This window comes from Erythranthe guttata, chromosome 7, assembly GCF_056151865.1.
Source record: "Erythranthe guttata isolate IM_541 chromosome 7, IM_541, whole genome shotgun sequence".
NCBI classification, from domain to species: domain Eukaryota; kingdom Viridiplantae; phylum Streptophyta; class Magnoliopsida; order Lamiales; family Phrymaceae; genus Erythranthe; species Erythranthe guttata.
The window spans coordinates 6,624,333-6,650,739 of NC_142539.1; the positions used below are offsets into that span (position 1 = coordinate 6,624,333).

The window sequence follows — 26,407 nt, forward strand, 5'->3', positions numbered from 1 at the left end:
TATATATGCCGTGCGAATTCAAAAATTTCGATTTCTTTAATAATGAACAATAAATTTCTTAAAATTTGTTTATACTTTGAGTTTTTGTTGTATATAATTTGTATATTATGTGACTAAAATCCGAATCCATTAACTTATGGAAACATATGAAATAATATCCTTTACATGTCTATAAATAACTTAACAATATATTTGTTTAATTCTTTATATACTTTTTAGATCAGATATTCATTTTTTTTAAATATATATTAACTAACATGGAGTAGATGAATTAATTTAAATAATAGGACCTTATATATTTTTGAAACTATATCCATATTTTAATTCCTTCTATGTTTTTTTCTCATTTTGAAGAGGTGATATTTGTTTCTATTAAATACTTGACAATAACATCGAGTACACATCTACAAATTTATAAACTTTAGGAATAAAATGTTTTTTTTTATTCTGAAAAGGGCGAAATTCCTAAAAGCATCTTCAACTATAATATAGTTATAGGAATTCCTTAAACTTAAAAAATCATGCATTAATACAAAATGGATATTATTATTTTCTATGGGCAAAGACATTATAGTGGTGAATGGACGTTCTTGAATGATTTTAGATTAATTTATATTATAGTGTTATTTATTTATGTGGGTATTTGTGAAAGTATTATTTATGTATGATTTTTCTCATTATTTCCTAAATAATTTGATTTAATTTTATTTCATATTTCGTTTGTGTTTTGAAATTCAAAAAAAAATCTTTATATTATATTGTTCAAAAAATATTATTTAAAATCGAATCTGTAATCAATATTTTGGAAATAAAATAGATTGGAATATTTTGAAGTTTTCATATTTTATTTTTTAATAAACCAATAATTTGTTTATAATATTGATTATGTAAATTACCTATACAACCCATATAATAACGATTGTGAAAATTAGTATTAGTATTAGTATTAGTATTAGTATTAATATTAGAATTAGTATTAACATAAGTATTAGTATTAGTATTAATATTATAATTAATATTAGTATTACTATTAGTATTTGTATTGGTATTGATATTGATATTGATATTGGTATTGGTATTGGTATTGGTATTGGTATTGGTACTGATATTAGTATTAGTATTTGTATTGGTATTGATATTGGTATTGGTATTGGTATTGGTATTGGTATTGGTATTGGTATTGGTACTGATATTAGTATTGGTATTGGTATTGGTATTGGTATCGATATTAGTGTTTGTATTGGTGGTGGTCTTAGTATTAGTATTAGTATTAGTATTGGTATTGATATTGGTATTGGTATTGGTATTGATATTGGTATTAGTATTGGTATTGATATTGGTATTGGTATTGGTATTTGTATTGGTATTGATATTGGTACTGGTATTGATATTGATATTTGTATTGATATTGGTATTTGTATTAGTGTTAGTGTTAGTGTTAGTGTTAGTGTTAGTGTTAGTGTTATAGTTTTAGTATTAGTATATTTAGTATTAATGTTAGTATTAATATTAGCATATTAGTATTGTTATTAGCATTAGTATATTAGTATTATTATTCGATGTAATCTACCACTTCATATGTACAACTCTGGATCAACAGATAATTTTTTTTAAGGGTAAATTACGAAAACCCCTGAATTTAGTTTCAATTACAAAAAGACCCTCATATATATATATATATATATATATATATATATATATATATATATATATATATATATATATATATATATATATATATATATATATATATATATATCATTTTAAAATTGATCACCGTGCATCGCACGGGTGAATTACTAGTTAAGTCATAAAAATGAAAAGAAAAATGCATACATAAGTGATAGCATAAACCAAAAAACCCACTTTGAACTGGCAGAAAAACTGAACAAATCAAGAGAATAAGTTGTGCAGGGCACGCAATGAATGCAAAGTTCAAATATTATTAGACAATGAAGTACAATGTTTCTCTCATGTAGTAATTAATTAATTGATAAACTCCAAGAGAATAAAAAAAAAAAAAACAAATTAGACAAATATAATCTGGTTAATCCAATATAAAAGAGAAATAAGTATACTTACATCTTAGTGTGTATTAGTTGGAATTACTACTTCGTCGTCCACAATAACGTTGGGGATATGGGAAATTTTTGGCCACTCAGAATCATCATCTGCACCTCGTCTCTCGTTTAGATTTAGCATCGGGCATTTGTCGATTTTTAAATCGGTTAATTTGGTGAGGCGTAGCATGGCTTGTTTAGATGGCAAACGACACAACTTCTTAAAGTTGGATATACGTAACTTCTGCAGAGACGATGACAAGTTGTTGTAGTTGTTGTTGTTATTCCCAATCAGCCAATCAGGTAATTCTTCTATCTCAACGAAATTTTCTAAGCATAGCTCAGAAACAGCAGAGAGATGTTGAAGCTGATCCGGTAGTTCCCGACTATGCTCTGTCCCGTCTAAGTCTAATATACGAAGAGATTTGGACGATGCGTTCAAGATGGCATCAACTACATCTGACGAATGTGAGTACTCGTCGCATGTGCCGATCCTTAGCTTTCTCAAGCTACATAAGCCAAGAGAAACACCAACCGAATCAGTGGTGATCATCGTATTCATCGGAACATCAACAAGGACCAATTTCGAGAGACGAGGCATTTTCTGCAAGCAATACCCAATCACCATCCCGACGTTGGTTAAACTTGTCAACTCACGCAATTCCAACTTCTCGAGGGACGACGCACAAGACTCTATCATTTCGCTTGCCAAATTGGTTAGCCTTGTGCATTGAGTGACACTCAATTGGCGAAGGCAACTGAAGCCTAATAATTGCTGATTGCGTGATTCATGTGGATATGGTATTGTCTCCAGATTTGGGCATCGATGTATACTCAATCTCTCGAGAGCAATGAGGCTGTGTAGATTGTCCGGTAATTCTGTCAATTTCGAACAATCCCATATCTCCAACTCCCTCATTGCAGAGGCACCGCCATTTTGGAAGCGCCGAACTAGATGCGTTAAGTTGGGACATCTCCATATCATCAGCGACGATAGATTTTGATTGTTATGGAATAACGAATCTGGGAGACACACCAATCCATCAATTGACACAATTCGGAGTTTCGCAAGTGAGGTTAAGTTGACCCCACATATATTTGCCAAAGGTACTCCACTATGCACTCGAGATATTCCCAATTCTTGAAGGCATGGAAAATGACTAGGAGCACTCATCAATTCTCCGCAACCATTAACCTCCAAGTATTTAAGGGAAGGAAATACCACCAATAGTAATTGAGATAGTTGTTGATTCTCAGTTGCATATGGCATCAACTCTGCTTCTAACCACTCTGACAACTTCGACATTCCTACCAACTCTAGCCTTTCAAGTGCCGGGAATACAATAATTGTATTATTGCATCTGCTACAATTGTCGATTCCGTAAAATAACGAATCTATGGATTTCACATTCTCCAAGTTAATCAAATGAAGGGTCTTCAGGCGTGGCAAGGGCCCTAGCGTTGGAACTTGCTCACATTTTGTGCAGTTTTCAAGTCTTATCTCCATCAAATTATTAAGCCCCACCATATTTGAACACCACAACGCCAAACTTCTTCCTCCGAATCCATAAATTTGTAAACTCTTTAAATTTGGGTGGGGTTGGAGGCCCTCCAACACACTCTCATCGCCATTTTCACCTTCTCTATTGTCAACTTCTCTCCAAGCAAGCTTTAACTTGACTATGTTTGACTTTTGTAATAATTCTGCTCTTTTAGCTTCTTCTTTGTCGTACACCTTATCAAGATTATAAATCTCCAGTTCCCCCTGGAGATTCTTCAAGGTTCCGAGCTCACCAATTCCGCAACCCTTTTCATCGCCCACTCCAAAATATGGTAGTGTTCTTAGAGAAGTTAATCTTCCCATCTCTGGAGGCAATTCTATCCAAGCAGGAATGTGGAGATGTCTCAAGCTGATCAAGTGTTTCATTGTGTTTGGCAGCTTCTCCAGAGCATAACATGCTCTTAATGTCTGCAAGTGATAGAGTTCACCAATAGAGTCTGGCAAACATCTCAAATATTTTATGCCTGAAATATCGAGACATCTCAAATGTATGAGATCTCTGATCGAGCTTGGCAATTCTTCAACACAATGGCCCATTAAAATCAAAACATGGAGCGATTTGAATTCTGAGAACATGAGAGCGCATATTTTCTCATTGAACATCAACGAACGAACACAACTTGCTTGTTCTTTCAGGATACACGATTCACCATCAATAGACTGCAGGCCAATGTACCGAACTTGGTCGCTTGAATTTAAAATAGAGGATGCTAGATCATGTACAAGACCGTGCATGTTATAATATGTTATATCGCCATAGCAATTTGCCTTTACAACTTGTAGCAACGAGTTCTCTAAAAGAAGATTAAAGAATTTGTTGCCCACATTCTCCATATCATCATTTCCTCCAAGAAATCCTTCTGCCATCCACAACTCAACCAAGCGCTCTCTTTGCAAGTCATATCCTTTTGGATATATCGAACAATATGCAAAACACTTTTTGAGTGATGGTGACAATAAATGATCAAAACTCAGTTTTAGAATCTTGGAAATTGAATTTCTATCTCCTAAATCGGAGAGCCAATTCTTTTCGATAGAGAGCCACTCATCAATTGGCTTACCACGCAACAATCCTCCAACCACTTTAGCGGCCATTGGCAAACCTTGACATCGTTTTGCAATAGATACCCCAATGGTTTCAAATTCTGATGGGATATGACCTTCCCCAATCGCTTTTGCTTTGATTATGGACCAACAGTCATCTTCTGACAAGGTATTTAGTTTGTGAATAGGAAGAGTTGTCACCATTGAAGCAACAATTTCACTTCGCGTAGTAACAATAATGCCATTTCCACTAGCAGAACTAATCCTTGTCAAGGGAATAATAAATTCATCCCATCTTTCTTGACTATCATTCCAAACATCATCGAGAACGAGTAAAAATCTTTCAGCTCCCAAATCTTTTTGAAACTTTTCCAAAAGTGCTTGTTTATTTCCAAGTTCGACGTTTGTTTCTGTTAACGATGTAAGAATCTTTTTTAGAAGAATCACGACATTGAAATTTTCCGAGACATGCACCCAGAAACGCTTAGCAAAATGATTCTTTACGGTTTCATGATCAAACACTTTCTTAGCTAGGCTTGATTTGCCCAATCCACCCATACCGACAATTGGAAGGATGGAGAATACTTGATCATTTGGAAGATCAGTGATCATATTCACAATTTCAAACACATTTTTTTCTCTTGCAAGAAAAATTGGATCGATAGTAAACGAATCGGTTTCTGTGCTTGCAGATGGGCCTAATCCATCAATAGGAGCATATGCACCTACCACAGCCTTTTGAAGGCCATAGTTGATCGCCTCGTGATTAATCTCTTCCAACTTTTTATTGATATCCTTGATTCTACGTGTCGTGTTTGGATGACGAATCGAGTATGGGAAGAAGCCTCGTACCATTTTCTCCACTTTGTGTTGAGTCTGGATTTTCTTATGATGATAGTGGAGCTCATCCAAGACATTATCGGCATCGTAAGCTACACTTTCAAGCTTCTTCAACCATTGTTTGACAGATTCATCGTTCACTTGCTTCTTCTCCGCATCGTTCAAGAAACTCCGAATCATTGAGACGGAACCTCTTAGCCTTTTCAAATCTTCATTGAAATCTTGAACGAGGTTGATTTGCTCCACCGAAACTGAGGTCAGATTTTGAAGTATAACTTGAATGGCTGCTCGCAGCGCAGCTTCTGCCACCACTTCTGCCACCATGGCTTTGTTGAGAATGCTAGTATGTTTGGGGGGGAGAGAGAGAGAGAGAGAGAGAGAGAGAGAGAGAGAGAGAGAGAGAGAGAGAGAGAGAGAGAGAGAGAGAGAGAGAGAGAGAGAGAGAGAGAGAGAGAGAGAGAGAGAGAGAGAGAGAGAGAGAGAGAGAGAGAGAGAGAGAGAGAGAGAGAGAGAGAGAGAGAGAGAGAGAGAGAGAGAGAGAGAGAGAGAGAACTTTTTGAGCAAATTGCAAATGGTGAGATGTGAAAACTTCTGTGAGGCTTCTAAGGTTTATTTTTGAGTTTATTGCAAATAGTGCCCCTATGCAGATAGCACAAGGGGTTTTTTAGCCGTTCGAAATTTCACAGGGGTATTATTTGCTATAAACTCGTTTATTTTTCTTTAAAATTTTCAAATTAGAAATTATACGATGAAGTAGTATGGAATCAAATTAGAAGTTACAACCTTAGTAACTGATTTATACAACTGTTTGTACCATGGTTAAAGTTATTTTTCAATTTTTTTATTCGAAAAAACAAAGACATGTTCCAATACATCCCAACCACTAAGCCATCTCATTGACTTGTAGTTGTTGTGCTTAGAATTAGAATAATATGGCTTAAGAAAACTATTTCTTCAAAAGGTCTATTGAGGTTTTTAAAAAATTACATTAAATTATCGTCGCGGAGGGATTGGATTGGTTTTTAATTACCCAGCAACCGACCTATACCAACCATATTTTTAGGCCATAAATTTTTAACCTACCCATTGAATTTGGTCAGAATTTTTGATCAACCCATCTATAATAGGTCGATTAATGGTTTCTAATAGTACTATCAAAATTCAGTTGACCGATGATTATCGGCAAACCAACTATATTACTAAATTGTATTAAAAAAAGTCTATAGTAAAAGGTGTGTTTTTTTAAGTGGGTGTAGAATTATTAAAATAGTTAGGATTTTAAATTAAACGAAAAAATGAACAAGGAAAAAAAGTTAGACATAAATCTTCCATTAAAAATTGGGAATGCGCATTTGGAACTAGTTTGAATTTCAGAATTATATTTATTCTCTGTTGAATTGCTATTAACTATTTTGCACGCACTGATAAATGATCATGACTAGTGGCACTAGACAGTACATATTTTTTCTCAACTTTTTTTAAGTAACTTTGGTGGCGAATATACCCATCAACCGATCCAAAAAGGTTTCGTCAATAATGATTTTTTTAATTTGAGTAAGATTGATTTGTCGGATGGGTTGGTTTTTAGGCAGTTGATCGAAATGAATTAGTTTTTAGTTTTTAGGCACATTTACTAGTCACCCTATTGGTTATGGATCTGGAGTCCCTTTCCATGTTTTGAGGCGCATACAGGGCTAGATGTATATGCAATCACAGCTGAAAATTATTCTTTTTTCCTTTGTTCTTAATTTTTATTATACTAGTCAGTCTCACATGCGCAATCCACATGATTTTACATTTTTACTATGTTAGTCAATGATTTCATTAACAAGAATTAATTGATTAAAAGTCACACATTATGAGTTATTTCATAAATCAAAGGTATTTTAAAAAAATAATTTTATGTGAAGTAAGTTTCTAGTCATTCACTAATATGAATGATTAAATAAAAATATTTGAAAAATAAAATTCAATATTTTTAAGGGACTATTATCAATAAATCTTCATGGACTATTTATTTATATCTTTTACGAAAAAGCCCAGTTAAAGTTAGAAGTGCGTAAAAGATTAAAATACCACTCACATTTTAATATACTCTAATTTCAACCCTTTAACCCCAATTTAACTTCAATTTTACCCCAAACTCACAAAATATTTAATTTTGACTTCTAACCCAATTTTGAGTCCAATTTTGACCATCGTCGGCGGTCTTCCGCGTTGACTTTTTTTTTTTTGATTTTTTTTTCAAGAATTTTTTTTTTCAGGTAAAAACAATAAAATTACTGTAGTTGACAATAATATTAACTATAATACTGTGTAATACAATAATATTATTACGTTGACTTGATAACAAATAGGCAATTTGCAAGTGCCCTAACATTGGAACTTGTTCACAATCCGTGCAATCTTCAAGTGTTATCTCCGTTAAATTATTAAGTCCCGACATCGTTGAACACCACGATGGCAAACGTCTCCCTCCAAACCCCCAAATGTATAAGCCCTTTAAATTTGGGTGGGGTTCGAGGCCTTCCAACACACTCTCATCGCCCTTTTCATCTTATCTATTTTCAGTGCTCCACTCAAGCTTTAACTTGACTATGTTTGACTTTCGTAATAAATATGCTCTCTTAGCCATTTCTTTATCATGCACCTTTTTTGAAAATTATAAATCTGCAGTTCCCCTTGGAGATTTTCAAGCTTCCAAGCTCGTCAATTCCACAACAATTTTCATTGCTCACTCCAAAGTATGGTAGTGTTCTAAGAGAAGTTAATCTTCCAATCTCTGGAGGCAGTTCTATTCGAGGAACGTGAAGATTTCTCAAGCTCATTAAGTGCTCCAATGTATTCAGTAGCTTCTTCAAAACGTGACATGCTCTTAATGTCTGCAAGTGATAAAGTTCGGTAACAGAGTCTGGCAATATTCAATTCTTATGCCTGAAATATCAAGAAATCTCAAGTGTATCAACACTCCAATTGAACTTGGCAACTCTTCAACACAATTGCCCATTAGAATTAAAACATGCAACGATTTGAATTCCGAGAACATGCAAACACATATTTTATCATTAGACAATAGTGAACCAAGAGAAATTGCTTGTTCATTTAGGATACTGATACCGATTACTCATCATACATACTAATACTAATACCATAATACTAATACAAATACTGATACTCCCCGTCTGTGCGGCCCCGGTGAGGGTGGTATCGAAGGCTCGGCATTTTACTCCCTCGATTAGCTGGTAAAGGGACACCAGTATTGTTAAACCGGCTCAGGTATTCGTTGGGATCCCCGGTGCCGCTGTACTCAAATGAGATCATCAATGATCTCTTTGGAAAACGGGCTCATCTTACCGGACCCATTTCACTTCTCTTCGGAGGGCTCTGAGTTCGTTGATATCTCTGTGCAAGCTATCTACCTCGATCCTTACACGGCGACTCCCTTCTTCGCAAACTGCTGAGTAGTTATCACACTCTTCTACTTTTTGCTCCGAGATGGATCTTCTTGCTTTGTTCTAGCCCTGCTCTCCAAGGATAGGTCCTTATGGCTGCAGCGATCATGGCCAGAAAAACCAGCAGACCATGAAGACCAACACGCATGAAAAGAGCGCTTTGGATAGCCAAGGAGCGGGCATCCATCTTGTCAGATAGACATCTAATACTAATGGCCTTCTTTCCGTTCGTTAACTACTTCTAACCTACAATGTACCTCCTCTCGCGTGTACATTGGCTCTGTAGGAGGGGACCTGGCCAAATGCATCCTTTGGGGGAGGGACCGTATAGCCAAAGGCATATTCGATAGTATTCGGCCGGGGAACTCATACGGGCGAAGTAACCCATATCATAAGTAATAAAACAAAAAAATAATCGAGATCCTAAACTCGAACCCAATAGTGTAATGAAATCATGGTTCCGCAACTGGTTATAGCAATGAAGTTTCATGGTGAGCGAGTTTCAACAAATTACTTGTTGATATTTATGTAACATGTTAATATTCAATTCCCACTTCACTTTTTTTTTTTTTTTTTTTTTTTTTATTTTTTTTATCAGTACTTCTCACTTCACCTTGTTAAAGCTAATTTTCCCACAAACATTAAAAGATTCCATCTCCATTTATCCTTCCAAATTCCCCAATTATACACTTACAAATCCACATTCCACAATTTTCAGACACAAAATTAATGTTTGCCCACACCTTTGACGATCAAGAAAACCGATGGTAGTTTCCAAAATTTTTATTCTCCCCTTGTTCGTTTTCACAATTTTTGTAATCATAAAAGGAAAATGGCCCACCTCTCAAAAACCCATCAACCGCTGTCTGCGCCGAAGCTTCCAGTAATCGGAAACCTCCACCAATTAGGGTTCCGCCCCCACAAAACCCTCCACTCTCTATCAAGAAAACACGGCCGTGTTATGATTGAGACCAGAGGGTTTGGGGAATTTGGGGAAAATATCTGAAAGTTTATTCATGCACTCGTAATTGAGTTTACAATCTGTTCTTAGCTGCTTACTAATTCGGTTATTCAGCTATTTATACAGCTAAAGTGCCACGTGTCAGATATTCATTGGCTGCTTATTAATATAATACAAAAATAAGAAAATTGAAGAGTCGTAATATTAGGAACGCGATTCTTTAAGTGAGGTGTTGCGCCTTTGAGCAAACGACGTCGTCCAACTGCCAGCTCAGCTGGTAGTTACAGTCGTTACATACCCCCTCCCATGAAGAACAACCATGCCCTCATGGTTGAAGTTGAGGGAAACGTTGGATTATCTCTGCTGCATATTCCCACGTGGCCTCGGCCGCCGCCAAATGCGCCCACTGAACCAACACCTGACCCAGGGCAGCGTTGTTACACTTCACCAAACGGCTTTTTAGTATCTTGACGGGAACCAGAAGATATTTCCCAGAGAGTGTCATCGGAGGAAAAGCAGCGACCGCCGGAGTTCCATCCCCGAGATGTTTATTAAGGAGAGAAACATGAAAAATCGGATGAACCTTAGCATCGGGGGTATTTGGAGTTCGTAAGCAACGGCACCAATACGTCGAATTACAGGAAAAGGTCCACAAAACTAGGGAGTAAGTTTCCAGACCGGACTTTTGTGGAGACTGAGCTGCTGATTTAATTTCAGGTAGACCAAATCACCGACGTTGAACTCGCGCTCACTGCGATGCTTATCAGCCTGATTCTTCATGCATTTGCGAGCTCGTTGCAAGAGTTCCTTGAGCTGCTGAGTCACTGCATGGTGATCTTTGAACCACTGCTCCACACCCTCCGTTTTTAACTGTAAGAAGGGACCGTATCCCAACTGGGGCGGATCATAACCATAAAGAGCACGAAAATGAGACATACCAATGGCGGAATGATGGCAAGTATTGTACCAAAACTCAGCCAAAGACAACCACGAGCTCCATTGCTTCGGGAAATGACTACTCATACACCTTAAATAACACTCCAAGCACTGATTTACCCATTCAGTTTGGCCATCCCTTTGAGGGTGATAAGCCGTACTGGGTAGTAATTCCACCCCCAATGACTTAAAGAGCTCCTTTCAATAAGTACTAGTGAAGATCTTATCTCGATCAGAGACAATATAAGTGGACAATCCATCGAGTTTGTAAATGGTGTCAATGGAGATCTGAGCCAGTGATGAAGCACTAAAAGGATGACTGAGGGCTATAAAATGGCCATATTTTGTGAAACGATCCACAATCACCCATATGACTTCTTTACCCTTGGAAAGAGGAATTTGGTCGATGAAATCCATAGTGATGTAAGACCAGGCTTTAGTGGGCACAACTAGAGGTTGGAGTAAACCAAGGTATTTAACAGTCTCATGCTTGTTGAGTTGGCAAACTGCACAAGAAGAGACCATTGCCTTCATCTGTTCCTTAATGTGAGGCCATCTAAACACTGACCACTCTTTGAAGGGTATTGTGTGTTCCAAAATGACCCCCCAAACTGGAACCATGCATATATAATAGAATATGTTGCCTTAAGCCTGCAACTTCCCCCACATAGACTTTACCTCGGTATTTGAGTAACCCATCCAAGTATTCAAACTCAGAGACATCTCAAGGTCTTAAACTTATGGCAGCAATAGTAACTCGAGCCAATGTATCACCTTCATAACTCTGCTGAACCTCAGTTAACCACATAGGTTGAAGCATGGTAATAACATGAATACAAGGATCATGTTCTCTTCTGGAGAGGGCATCAGCAGCTGTATTGTCACTTCCTTTCTTATATTCAATCCTGTAGCTAAACCCCAACAGCTTGGCCAAGTACTTATGCTATAAGGGAGAAGAAATTTTCTGCTCCAACAAATACTTTAAACTTTTTTGATCAGTTCTAATGAGGAAGGTGTTATACAGAAGGTAATGATACGAACCCCGTAGAACTCGTTACGGGACCCAATACCTTACGTGGAAGAAAGATCGAAAACATCCAAAAACAAATGATTCAGATTGGCGGAAGTAAGGAATACTGACCCCATAGCTATAAAGAGCTAGAAACTATTATTATCAAGGTGACTTATAATATTGACCCCGTGGTTATAAAGAACCAGAAACCAATATTATGGCGCTAAGAAAACTACAAGAATCCACTTGTATAATCACGAAGATTGTTGCAGAACAGTGAAGGAGAATTAATCTCACCAAATACTCAAAATATCATTAAATTTCGTCCAATAAAATAAGCCAAATTGGCAACCTATTTATAAGATCTAAAAAGACTATTTTTTCACAAGGAAAAAGACTCTTACCTAATATAAAATAAAGAAACATCTAATTAAGCTAATTCTAACCATAAAAGGACTCTAAAATACCAAAATAATGTAAATCCTAAATAAAAACGTAATTCAATAAAAATATAAAATATAAACTCCAAACATCAAGTCGACCACACGAACACTCTTCATAACTCGAGTAGGCACTTGGCTGTGCACGTGTGTCAACTTCAAGCTCGATTTCTGACCTCTTCCACTCCAAATCTCTCTAGAATCAAAACATCAAAGTTTAGATTTTCCAGTTAGCAATTCGAATCACCTAAATTGGAGGTGATATGAGAGAGCTATAACCCGCCTGGTAAAACTGTAAGAAATAGACGAGAATCTCGGATGCATGGAGTTCGGCTAGTCAAAATTCTTCTTCTTCTTCTTCTTCTTCTTCTTCTTCTTCTTCTTCTTCTTCTTCTTCTTCTTCTTCTTCTTCTTCTTCTTCTTCTTTCTTCTTCTTCTTCTTCTTCTTCTTCTTCTTCTTCTTCTTCTTCTTCTTCTTCTTCTTCTTCTTCTTCTTCTTCTTCTTCTTCTTCTTCTTCTTCTTCTTCTTCTTCTTCTTCTTCTTCTTCTTCTTCTTCTTCTTCTTCTTCTTCTTCTTCTTCTTCTTCTTCTTCTTCTTCTTCTTCTTCTTCTTCTTCTTCTTCTTCTTCTTCTTCTTCTTCTTCTTCTTCTTCTTCTTCTTCTTCTTCTTCTTCTTCTTCTTCTTCTTCTTCTTCTTCTTCTTCTTCTTCTTCTTCTTCTTCTTCTTCTTCTTCTTCTTCTTCTTCTTCTTCTTCTTCTTCTTCTTCTTCTTCTTCTTCTTCTTCTTCTTCTTCTTCTTCTTCTTCTTCTTCTTCTTCTTCTTCTTCTTCTTCTTCTTCTTCTTCTTCTTCTTCTTCTTCTTCTTCTTCTTCTTCTTCTTCTTCTTCTTCTTCTTCTTCTTCTTCTTCTTCTTCTTCTTCTTCTTCTTCTTCTTCTTCTTCTTCTTCTTCTTCTTCTTCTTCTTCTTCTTCTTCTTCTTCTTCTTCTTCTTCTTCTTCTTCTTCTTCTTCTTCTTCTTCTTCTTCTTCTTCTTCTTCTTCTTCATCTCTCTCGTTTTTTCAATTTCTCCTTTATTTTTATTTTTTTTCCTTTTTTTTTCTTTTTGGTCTTGCAATAGTAATTATGTCTAATTTAAATGAATAGTATCAAAATCAATATTGGGGTTATATTTGTAATTTTCAGTCTTGCTCTTAGTAAATTTATTTATATTTTGGTCTTGCATCAAGTAAGGTCTTGCACTTAGTAATTTTAGTCTTGCATATATTCATTGCCTTTGACTTATTGTGCTAGCACTCCCCGACATGTATTGAAGATGACAAAGTGAAATAATTAAATTTATATCACTGATTAGATATGAAACTATATTATTTATAGTTTACCGCAGATTACCAAAGACTTCACTCGTTTCCATTTCAATATACTTTTCACCTCCACCAGATATCCTTGTCTAAACAAAACATGATTAGCAAGAATAATAGACACCACCCAACAAAAAACTTCATGTTTGTATTTCCCAGTTGAGAATGAAACAAGCACTTGCCTATAACCTTTAGTTAATCTCCATCAACCTTAAACCATTGTAGCTCATATGGTCTAGAATACTCCAAACCCTAACCCTAGCCTAACTTGTTCGTTCGCGAAGTCGTATTAGTACAACTATGCTCTCTTCTCTCTCTTCCCTTGCGAAAACCCTAACCCTAGCCTAACTTGTTCGTTTGCCAAGTCTGAATTGCCGGCGGTGGTCGACGCCGCTGCTCCTACACCAGCCTTGTCAACGTCGTTGGATCCGATCAAACCTACTATTCGTACCTTCGCCCATGTTATAACACCGGCTGCTCCGAAGCCACCATATGCATGGTTCAATCCTATCAACCTTCCGTTGCCACCTCAACAATTTACATCCTTGAAGAGGCTCCAGCCGTTTTCTTCTCTTCGTTAGAGATGGATCTCACCTCAAAGCAATTTGAGCACGCATTAATTATGAAATTCTCCAGAGGTCGTCCAAGTATCCATGATATCTGTACGAAAATTTATCAATTTTGGAACCTCTGTAGAGAGCATGTGATAAGTTTGATTGATCCACGTCATATTTTGCTTATCCCAGTAGATTATGACGATATGATTATGGCATTAGCATGGGATTCAAACTCCATCGGAACATCTATGTTCCAAATTTCTCAATGGACAAAAAACTTCAAATTCGATAAGGATAGTACAAAGGTAGCAACATCGATTCGTCTATTCAGGCTCCCCATTTTTACTACTTTAATCTGCCTTACCTGGATAATTGGAAATCAACTTGGCACCTTTCTTCGAGCAGATGCAAGGAGCTTAAATTTCTAAAATCTGATGTACGCTCGGTTATGTGTAGAAGTCGATGTTTCTTCATATTTACCCCAACGAATTTGGATCGGAGAGTCGAAGGAAAAGGGCTTTTTGCAAATTAAAAGGATGAGTATGAAGGCAACATCGCTTTTTGTTCACACCGTGGATTATTGGGTCATTTGAGCAATAACTGTAGGAAAAAGCAACGGGGGCAGCAGCACATCAAACCTGCCGACTCAACTCCCCAGCCGTCGAATGGACTTCGCCAACCAATTCATCAAGAATGGCAGCAAAAGGAGGGTCGTACTCGTCCCAAAGATAATGGAGAACAGGTGATCCAAGATACCACTAGTAGAAAATTTGCTTATTACTACGAAAGTTTTTGCTACAGTAAAAAATCGTAATAAAAGGTACTTTTTACTACGGAACAATTTGGAAGTCGTAGTAAATACTAGGATTTATTGTAGCAAAAAAGTATTTGGTACGGCCATTTACCGTAGCAAAGCTTTTGTCACGCCTGTATATGCTATGGGGCAAATTCGTAGCAAATGCGTAGCAAAAACCTTTTTAGTACGAATTTGATACCTTTTGTTACTGTAAATGATCCTAGTAAAAAAACATTTTTCTACTAGTGTAACGAGAAAGTGCAACACTTAGCCGGAGTTGGTTTGGCGAAAATCCAAACCCCAAATTCTAATCTCCCTGGAACTTCCTATGCAGCCACTGGGAATAAAAATTCCTGAGAGATTATTATTATTGAGAATCAATTTGGAATATTGGAAAAGGAGAATGGGGCAGTGGCTGAACCGGTGGTTGCTCAGGCAGACAATAAAGCTAGTCCGTCAGAGGTGGAAGAAATGATCAGCGCCAACGTCACGCCGATCCAACGCATTGATGATTTGCAACTTACACATTTGGTAATTAAAGACGGGAATTATAGAAGCACTGAGAAGGAGCAGACTGATTCTCAAACTTCGAATGAAGTGGATAAGGGTCGGGATTTTGCAGCTCAAAATATTGTTCAAGTGCTGGAATTAGCATCAAGTGCGAAGAAAAAACTAAGACTCCTCCGAAGACCAAACGTAAACCGGGTCGTCCGAGAAAAGAAATTCCCATCGAAGCACCACCAAATCCCGTTGTTTCCTAATGACGGTTCTTTTGTGGAATATAAGAGGTGTAGGGAACCCGAAATCCCTCTTATATATTTCAAAGATAATTACTCAGCGTAAACCACAAATAGTCGCTATTCTTGAACCCAAGCAACAGGTTACTAAAATTGCCAAATTTGCTCAGCAGATTGTTTTAAGAATTATACTCATGGGACCCACTTAATCCCTATATCTGGGTATTTTGGAGAGATGATGTAACATGGCAAATAATGTCATCAAAAGCCTAGATGAAAGGGAGGATCGACATCTCACATGCTAGGGATGCAAGAGTTTAATGAATTTATGGTTGATGCTTGCCTAACCGATGCAGGTTCAAGGGTAACACATTCACGTGGAGTAACAATCAACGTAGAAGAAACCGTATTTGCAAAGAATTCATCGGTTTTTTATTAAATGCAGAGGCCATTTCAAATATTTCGGTTAGAGTTGCCCACTTGGCCGTGGCTAGAGTGGAAACCGATCATGTAGACATGCCCACGATTCGGTTTGGTTCCGGTTCCAAACCGCCGGTTCCGGTTCCAATTTTGGAGGAACCTGAACCTAACCGAATATTTCCGATTCTTTACGATCCGGTTCTTTACGGTTACCGGTTCGGTTTCCGGTTAGAACCGGCCGGTTCTTAATAATATTTTATATATATATATATATTTAACTTAAAAAACTTTAAAAAAATAATTAATTTTTTTTAAAAAGTGGAAAGAATACTTAAAAAACTTATTTTTGTTAAAAACATACTTCAAGTTTTTCTAAAAATACTTTAAAAATTCTTTTGTTTAATTTTACCGTTGGAAATATTTTTCTTAAATACTTCAATATTTTTCTTAATATATATATATTTTTCGAATGGTTCTAACCGCCGGTTCTCGGTTCCGGTTCCGGTTTTGGTCAAACCGGTTCCGGTTCGGTTAAAAAACTGTTGACCCCGGTTGGGTTCGGGTTCCGGCTCTAACCGAACCGGTGGTCATGTCTACCGATCATGCCCCGTTGTTATTGAGTTTTGGGCAGTTGAGCCCTCGAAAATCTCGTTTTTTTATTTCCAAAAAATATGGCTGGACCGCAGCGACTTTGAGGCTTTCGTTGCTCACATTTGGCACTCGACTACCCCTACTGAACGAAACCGGCTTTGAGGGCAAGCTAGCTACTCTTCGTAAGGCCCTTAAACAGTGGAATTGTGAACTTTTTGGGAATTTAGCCGATAATATCACCACCTAGCAGAGCCTTTACATCAGATGGTTGGTTAATTGGAGAAAAGGCGCATAAGTACTTCACAGAGCTATTTCATGCGACTCCATATCACATGGCGGAGGAACTTTTTCTCACATGTGCAAGTGTTGGGATTTTCACACCAAGTTTGTGATCTTATGTATATATCGATTATTTTCTAATATTTGGTGCTCGGTGTTGATCAATGGAGAGAAGTATGGCCATTTCAAATCATCCAGAGGGGTTCGACAAGGCGACAATCTTTCACCGCTGCTGTTTATTATCGCTCAAAAGATTCTTACCCTCAATATTAAACGGCTGGAGGACGACGGCAGCTTACATAAATATAAGGTTCGACGGGGATCACTCCACATCTCACATCTATTTTATGCCGACGACGTGCTTCTGTTCACTAATGGTCGGACATCATCGATCACAACGCTTAAAATGATGCTCACCCAATATGAAATGTCATCATGACAGATGATTAGTTTTGATAAAAGTGGCTTTTAGACCTCTAAGCGGATATCGGTTCGCAAACTTCTAGATTTGTATCTTCACTTCCAACTTTTGGATAGCCATAGTCGGCGGATCGTGGGTAATGGCCAAATCGATATTTGGAAGGATAGATGGTATGATGATGAAGTTCTAGATGTTCATCAAACCGTTACTTTTATAGAGGCAAAATTGCAAGAAGATTTTTATAAGCGATTTCGTACCCTGGAACAATAAATATTTTTTGATCTTATCGAGGTGGATGAATCTTTGGAGGACCGGCTCATATTTACCAAATCCATTACTGGGAGATTCACGGTGGCTGATTATTAGGAGATTATTCGTCATAAAAACCCTAAAATTCCTTTTGCGAACAAAATGTGGCACTAAAAAATTCCGTTCAAGATTAGCGCTTTCTTTTGGAAATTGGTGCATGGTCCGATTGCTGTAGACCTAGTACTTAAACGTCGTGGCTGCATGGCACCTTCAAAGGACAGATGTTGTATGACCCCTCAACAGGAGAATTTGACACATTTATTTGTTCAATCCGACGCATCTCCGTCTTTGTGGGCCCTTAACGAAGCTATGGTGGTTACTGGTTCGAAGACGAATTTGGATCGGGTAATTATTCAAAACTGAATTCGCTAATTAAGGAACGAAACTAGTTGCGGGGCTGTTGGATTAAATGGAACCCTCCGGATTCGCTGCACTTCAAACTTAACGTCGACGGTTCGATGCATGGAGAAGATACTGCTGGTGGGGGAGTTATTAGAGATCAAGAGGGTGAATATGTTGGAAAATGGAGAGCACACTCACTCAACACTCACACACACACACACACGAGAAGTGGAGGAGAATAGGAGAATTCTATTAAACTTGAAAACTTGACTTGTTACAAATGGCTAGAGTTCATGTGGTATTTATAGGATTTTCCCAACATGAATCTAGTCTAGTACATGTATCACTATTTAATTTAATTCTTCCCCTCTAACTAGTACATGAACTTTAATTAAAACCAAGTACATGAATAAGCTAATACATGAATTAACCTTCTAGAATATTCCTTAATACACTTAATCTAGTTTATTATTTCAACACTCCCCCTTAAACTAGATTCATCACACCAAGAGACATTCGCAATCTTTGAAACACGTTGCTCTTCAATGGTTTGGTGAATATGTCGGCAACTTGATCTTGAGACTTCACAAACTCAAGTACCACTTCTTTCTTAGAAACACTTTCTCGTATGAAATGATATTTTGTATGAATATGTTTGCTCCTTTCGTGAAACACCGGATTCTTCGACAATGCAAGTGCTGATTTGTTGTCAACAAAAATCTTCGTCGGGTCTTCTTGTGGTTCGTGAAATTCTTCCATCAAACTCCTAAGCCAAATCGCATGGCAAACACAAGAAGTTGCTGCTACAAATTCCGCTTCACAAGTAGAAAGAGTAACAATGGGTTGATTTTTTGAACTCCAAGTAAAACATGAATTTCCCATAAAGAATACAAACCCGGTAGTACTCTTACGATCATCAATGTCACCGGCCCAATCACTATCACAATAACCAACAAGTTCAAAATTTTGAGAATGAGAATATAAAATCCCATAATCAAGTGTACCTTTGATGTACCGAAGTATTCTCTTTGCAACCTTCAAATGAGAAGTAGTAGGAACTTCCATGAAACGACTAACTAACCCAACGGCAAATAGAATATCCGGTCGTGTACAAGTCAAATACCTCAAACTGCCAATTAGAGTTTTGAAGTTTGAAGGATTGACTTTCTCACCATTTCCTTGTCTTGATAGCTTGACTCCACATTCCACCGGAGTGCTAACCGGCTTGCAATTCTCCATATCAAACTTTTTTAGAATTTCCTTGGCGTATCTTTCTTGAGAAATAAAAATACCGTCACTTCCTTGTTTCACCTCAATGCCAAGGTAGTAGGACATTAAGCCAATATCAGTCATCTCGAACTCTTTAGCCATAGCCATCTTGAACTCCTCGAACATCTTTGGATTATTTCCTGTCAAAATCAAGTCATCCACGTACAAACAAACAAGCAACATGTCACCACTTTTAGATTTCTTCACATAAAGTGCATGTTCGTGTGGACATTTTGAAAAAATCATTTGCTTGAAAATATTGATCGATTCGACTATTCCATGCACGAGGTGCTTGCTTTAAGCCATAAATAGCTTTCTTCAATTTCAAAACCTTGTCTTCTTCCCCTTTAACCTCATAACCCAAAGGTTGATCAATGTAGACTTCCTCCTCCAAAATACCATTCAAGAAAGCGGACTTCACGTCCATTTGATGGATTTGCCATTGATTTTGGGCTGCCAAAGAAATCATTAAGCGAATAGTTTCCAAACGAGCAACGGGAGCAAAAACCTCACCATAGTCAACGCCGGCCTTTTGTTTGTAGCCTTTTGCCACCAATCTTGCTTTATATCTCTCCACCTCGCCTTTGGAGTTTCTTTTTATTTTGTACACCCATTTGACTCCGATGGTGCTTTTCCCGTTTGGTAATTTTGCCAACTCCCATGTTTCATTTTTCTTGATTGTCTTGATTTCTTCATCCATGGCCTCTCTCCATTTCTTATCACATGCGGCTTCTTCATAACCTAGAGGTTCACAATTACCAAAGAAACAAAATTTGTTTAAATTACCAAAATCTTGTGTTACCTCTTCGGTTGCATCATACAAGTCTCTTAGACTTCTAGTTCTCCGAGGTCTTCGCTAGAACTTGCCTCTCCAATTGCCGGACTTTGTGGTGGAGGTGGACTAGTAGGATGTAAATCACCACCATTTTCATCAAAGAATGGATAAAAATTGTACTCCTCTTTTGAATTATCCCATTCCCAATTGCTTTGTTCATCAAATTCCACATCTCGACTGAGAATAATTTTTCCATTGCTTGGATTGTACAACTTATACCCTTTTGAATTTCGATCATAGCCGATAAACACGTACCTTTCACTTTTGTCATCCAACTTAGTCCTCTTTTGATCCGGTACATGTGCATAGTCTATACTCCCGAAAACTCGCAAGTGTGAAACACTTGGCTTGAATCCATTCCATGCTTCTTGAGGTGTTTTTCCATGAACGCTTTTAGTATGACACCGATTGGATAAGTAGACAGCACATGCCACTGCTTCAGCCCATAGTTCCTTCGGCATATTTTTACTTTTCAACATGCTCCTTGCCATATTGAGAATTGTTCGGTTCTTTCGTTCAACCACGCCATTTTGTTGTGGTGATCTTGGAACCGTCATAGGACGATGTATGCCATTTACTCCACAGAAATCCATGAATTCATTTGAAGTGAATTCTCCTCCTCTATCGGTTCGAAGCGCTTTGATTTGGTAGCCACTCTGTTTTTCCAGCAAGCTCTTAAACTTCTTGAAAGTTTCAAATACCTCGGATTTTTCTTTCAAGAAATACACCCAAGTCTTTCGAGAAAAATCATCAATATATAATAAGAAATAATTATTATTCCCAAGTGATGATGGCTTGATAGGTCCGCAAACGTCTGAGTGAACCAACTCCAATGGATATTGAGCTCTTGTCAAAGACTCCTTTGGAAAGCTTTTTCGAGGTTGCTTTCCAAAGAGACATCATTCACAAAGCTGATTTGGAAGATCAATAATTGGCAAGCCGTTCACCATACGTTTCATGCTCATCACTCTTAGGCCTTCAAAATTTAAGTGTCCAAGCCTCATGTGCCATAGCCAGGACGGATTTTGAACGCAAGCTTTCAAGCATCTTGGAACATCATTTTGAATGTTTAATAAAAAACATTCTATTCTTCATCATCGGCACTTTTGTGAGCAACTTTCCATTTTCATCTTTAATGGACAAGCATCTATCTTTCAGTTGAATATCATAATTTTTCTCCAAAAGTTGCCCCAAGCTCAAGATGTTGTTCTTCATTCCCGGAACATAAAAGACACTGGAAATAAATTGATGGCTTCCATCCTTCAAACGAATCAAAATCGTACCTTTTCCTTTGATTTGCACTTTTGACGAGTCTCCAAAAGTGATATTGCCTCCAGTAGACTCATCAAGCTCAAAGAACAAATCTCTATTTCCACAAATATGGTTACTTTCACCGGAATCAAGATACCACTGATTGATATCTTCGTCCACGTCTCTTTTGCACGCGAGAAGTAAGGTGGGATCTTCTTCTTCATTGTTGCTCTCCGCAAAGTTATTTTTCTCTTCCAAATTATTTCGACACTCCCATGCGAAGTGCCCCAAGTTATGACAAGAGTAGCATTCAATTTTAGACTTGTCATATCTTCTTTGGTTTGGCCTCGAGACTCCTCCTCTATCTCGTCCACGGCCACGCTCCCTTCCTTGATATGATGTTTGGCCTATCTCTTCTTTATGTGTGGATTGGTAGCCGCCTCTTCCTCTTCCACGACCACGTCCACGTCCTCGGCCTCTTTGGAACGTAGTACGCCTTTCATCTTTTTCTTTGAAAGAGAGCTTTGCTTGAAAAACATGCTCCACCAATTCTTGTCTTGGCTTCACTCTTTCTTCATGGGCTTGCAGCGATCCGGCAAGCTCGTCAACGGTCATGGTGTCCAAATCCTTGGACTATTCGATGGCCACGACCACGTAATTGAACTTTGGAGTTAAGGATCGTAGAATCTTTCCAACGACCCGTTCATCCGTGATGTCATCTCCATACCTCTTCATTTCATTAACATTGGCCAAAACTCTTGACATGTAATCCGAAATCGATTCGGATTCCTTCATTTTCAGTGACTCGAACCCTCCTCTTAATGTTTGGAGACGAACTATTTTTACTTTATCAACTCCTTTAAAAGAAGTTTGAAGAATATCCCATGCTTGCTTGGAGGTGGTTGCGCTAGCAACCTTCTCGAACATCACCTCATCTAGGCCTTGATGAATGACTGTAAGGGCATTTTGATCTTTCTTTACGGAGGCAGTATCTTCACCCTCAACTCTGTTCTCAACAGGTTCCCAAGCATCATAAGCTCCAAGCAACGCCTTCATTCGAATGCACCAAGTTCCATAATTTTCTTTTGTGAGTTTTGGAACTTGAAATGGAATTCCGTTCGACATTATATTCTTCAAACTTACGTCTCTCCAAACACAAGTTGGCTCTTGAGACCACTTTGTTGGAAAATGGAGAGCACACTCACTCAACACTCACACACACACACACGAGAAGTGGAGGAGAATAGGATAATTCTATTAAACTTGAATACTTGACTTGTTACAAATGGCTAGAGTTCATGTGGTATTTATAGGATTTTCCCAACATGAATCTAGTCTAGTACATGTATCACTATTTAATTTAATTCTTCCCCTCTAACTAGTACATGAACTTTAATTAAAACCAAATACATGAATAAGGTAATACATGAATTAACCTTCTAGAATATTCCTTAATACACTTAATCTAGTTTATTATTTCAACAGAATACATACATGGTTTCTCTCATTTCTACGCGCATGGTTCAAATTTCATGGCGGAAGCTCGGGCCATCTTTGATGGGCTTCACATATGTACGCGGTTGCATATCCAAAGACTTACAGTCGAATCCGATGCTAAATGGATTGTTGATATGATTCATAATAAGTCGGTGGTAGCTTGGGAGTTACAATACATCATCAAAGCAATTCGAAGTCGTCTCAAGGAATTTTGGCAGGTGGTTCATATATATCGAGAAGGAAATAATGTGGCCGATGGTTTAGCAAAAGTTGCCCATGATCATAAAGGAAGGAAACAATACTCAATAACAAGTGATCTTCCTCGGAATATTCGACCACTTATATTATTTGATAGGACTGGTATTCTTAATTTCCACAAGGTCACAAGACTTTAGAGTTTCCAAGGATGATGAACACGATCGAGTTTGGGGGTTCTCTGCATATTTGGATGAGGAGCAATAAGGGTTCTCTGCATATTTGCAATTTCAGCTTGATGGGGGCAGTTTGCAAATTCCGGAAAGTCAAAAAACAACTCTGGATGGAGGTCATTCCGCAATTTTAGGATTTCGCCAACCATTTTGGGGTATTTGGGCAATTTCGGCAGATATACAATTTTTGGTGATAGTATTTTTATTATTTTCGTTTCAACCCATTTTAGGCCTTTTTTGTAGTAGAATTGTTAGGATTTCCTCTGACTTTTTATTGCCATTGTAGGGGCACTCTTTTTCCTTGTGTAGGCCCACAAGGTTTTAACGAAGCCCCAAATATTTTAAGATAATGGAATAATAAAGTCTTTTATTGGGTGAAACAAAATAAAACATTAGTACAACTAACTCCATCAACAACCGAACTTCAAAACTCGCCTTCATGGGACTGGTTAATTAGGAACAACATCATCTTCGTGTATTGCATCACCATATGCACCAACTTGCATAACGGGAGTTTGCACTCCAGTCAGCTCGGTATTAACTCGTTTACTTAGCTGGATGATATCATCCTCCATCTCTACAAAAGGATTCACCCTCGAATCCGAACTTTGTTCTTCTTCAAGAGGTGGCGCGGTTTTGCAATTTTATTTCACCTCATACTCGAGTTCCACGCTCTCATTCACTTATTCCTCAACTAGTGTATCAGTGATTCCCAAATGTGCTTGAGTTTTCTTATTCACAAAAGATTTACGAGTATCATCATTTTCGAGTGATAGTAAAGAAGCACCCTTTCTCTCAATTCCTCGTAGTCCGACCACAGATTCATGAATGGCTTGTTCAAACACTCTGAAGCAATATGTCGAAAACCCAAACACCAAAATACTTAGTATCATAAGTTATGTGAGACCGTAAAATTGAGTTACCTCGTTTCTTAGTCTCGAATTGAAGCTCGATTTTGAATTTCTCTTTTTTGAATTATTGTAAAGATTCTCCCACTCGGCTCCATGAAGATCTCCACTGTCATTCCCAACTCGGCAAAATATTTTTAACCTATTGGCAATTTGGCATGGAATGAATGAAATGAGGACTTAGATGATCTAGGATTATCAACCAAGTCTCGCTGGTAACACTCAAAATAACCTCGTCTTGGCTGATTGAGTTGAGCCCCTAGCCGCATATTATTTCCCCTTGATGTGGAAGCTGTCACACGATATCTTCCATCATCATATACCTCTTTATCATGGTGAGATATAACATGTTAGTGAACATTATGTCGTACGTGTGGTTCTCGAACATGTTGACATTAGCGTATTTCATTAAATTGGCCTTCAAGTCCTTCCATTCGATCATGGAATCCCTCAAGTCCTATAAATAATGGTTGGAAGCGTTTCCCCATTGCCGAATTTCTAAATTGCTTGGTCATTTTTCCTTTACTATCCTTCTCGGCCATGTTGAAAATACTGCAAAATAAATGTTAAAGAAAAACAATTTTCCTCACCACTCAATCACATGTATCACTAAATATTAATCTAACGTGTTTCACACAAATTATGGCTTTTCCCTCAAATAATCTCACATACTCTTGCATTTTTCCACTAGTAAATTCCCTTCAAAGATCTAAATAAAACTAATCAAGAAATTAATAAGTGAATTTTTGTTTTTAATCTAAGGCCAATAGTATTAATTTCAAAATTCAAAATAATTGAAGGAAAATATTTGCAATTTTTGAATTGAATACTTAAAAGGAAACAAAAGTATGTAGGAGAGAAGTAAATATGGGCTAGAAAACAAATTGAGATGGTAGAATTAAAATATAGGGGATTTTACAAATAAGCCCATCAAGGGTACTTATTTATAAAGAGATCAAGACAAAAAACTTCTTTACCAATAAGTCCACACATGGTCCAGATTTTTGTAAATGACTAAAATAACCCCTCATATTTTAATATGCTCCTATTTCATCCTTAACTTTATTTAACCTCAATTTGACCCCAAATTTCACAAATTATTCAATTTTGACCCAAAACTTTTTTTTTTCAAATTTTTTTTTTTTCAAAAAATTTTTTTCCCCGCCGGATTCCGGCGTTGACTTTTCATTTTTTTTTCCTTTCGGATTTTTCGCCGATCTCCGGCGTTGACTTTTTCGATTTTTTTTTTTTCTTCTTTTCTTTCTTTCTGTAACCTTTTTTTTCGTTTAAACAGCAATATTGCTGTGATTGACAGTAATATTAACTATTAATATTAAACACAGTAAAATTAAACTAAACTACTATTTAACACGGTAATATTGCTATATTAATCTCTAGCACAGTAATATTAACACAAAAAAACTCATTATTATTGTGTAATAGAGTAATATTACTATGTTGACCGTTCAACAAATGTAAACATAATAAAAAACCAAAAGAATTAATATTACTGTGAGTGACAGTAATATTACTATAGCAACATAATATTACCGTCAACCACAGTAATATTACAATAATAGACAGTAATATTATTCCGTTACTCCATGAATCACACAAACAAACAAAAAATCCAAACAAAATAATAATATTGATGTGGTTGACAGCAATATTACTATAACAACAGTAATATTACCGTCAACCACAGTAATACTATTGTGTTTACAGTAATATTACAATAATAGACAGTAATATTATTACGTTACTCCGTGAATAACTTAAACAAAACAAAAAACCCAAAAAAAATAATAATATTGATGTTGTTGACAGTAATATTATTGTGTTTACAGTTATTTTACTGTCAACGACAGTAATATAATTACGTTGACTTGTCAACAAATCAAACAAAATAAAAAAAGACAAAAAAACAAAAAAATAAATAATATGACATTAATTTACTGTCAACGGCAGCACAATTACATAAATGTATTGTCAACGGCAGTACAATTACGTTAATTTACTATCATTGACAGTATAATTACGTTAATTTACAGTCAGTGACAGTACAATTACGGTCAACGTTTAGCGCCAGACGTAAAAAAAAAC

General features: G+C 37.0%; 3 protein-coding genes across 3 annotated transcripts; all 3 read right to left on the minus strand.

Moving 5' to 3' along the window:
- Positions 1-2,085: 2,085 nt before the first annotated feature.
- LOC105956246 (disease resistance protein RGA2) lies at positions 2,086-5,829 on the minus strand. Its single transcript, XM_012980093.2, has one exon. The coding sequence runs from the start codon at positions 5,827-5,829 to the stop codon at positions 2,086-2,088; it is 3,744 nt and encodes a 1,247-aa protein (XP_012835547.2).
- A 4,414-nt stretch (positions 5,830-10,243) lies between these two features.
- On the minus strand, positions 10,244-10,941 carry LOC148769093 (uncharacterized). Its single transcript, XM_088820224.1, has 2 exons — positions 10,597-10,941; positions 10,244-10,501 (listed from the first exon to the last, which is right to left on the minus strand). The coding sequence occupies exons 1-2, from the start codon at positions 10,939-10,941 to the stop codon at positions 10,244-10,246; spliced, it is 603 nt and encodes a 200-aa protein (XP_088676350.1).
- An 11,163-nt stretch (positions 10,942-22,104) lies between these two features.
- Positions 22,105-22,596, minus strand: LOC148769094 (uncharacterized). Its single transcript, XM_088820225.1, has one exon. It carries the CDS (start codon positions 22,594-22,596, stop codon positions 22,105-22,107), a length of 492 nt encoding a protein of 163 aa, XP_088676351.1.
- Positions 22,597-26,407: the final 3,811 nt, after the last annotated feature.

Coding starts and splice junctions, on each gene's coding strand:
- LOC148769094 (XM_088820225.1), bottom strand. CDS start 22,596: ATGTCGAACGGAATTCCATTTCAAGTTCCAAAACTCACAAAAGAAAAT.
- LOC148769093 (XM_088820224.1), bottom strand. CDS start 10,941: ATGAGTAGTCATTTCCCGAAGCAATGGAGCTCGTGGTTGTCTTTGGCT. Junction 10,502..10,596: donor TCAGTCTCCACAAAAGTCCG/GTCTGGAAACTT, acceptor CCCGATGCTAAG/GTTCATCCGATTTTTCATGT.
- LOC105956246 (XM_012980093.2), bottom strand. CDS start 5,829: ATGGTGGCAGAAGTGGTGGCAGAAGCTGCGCTGCGAGCAGCCATTCAA.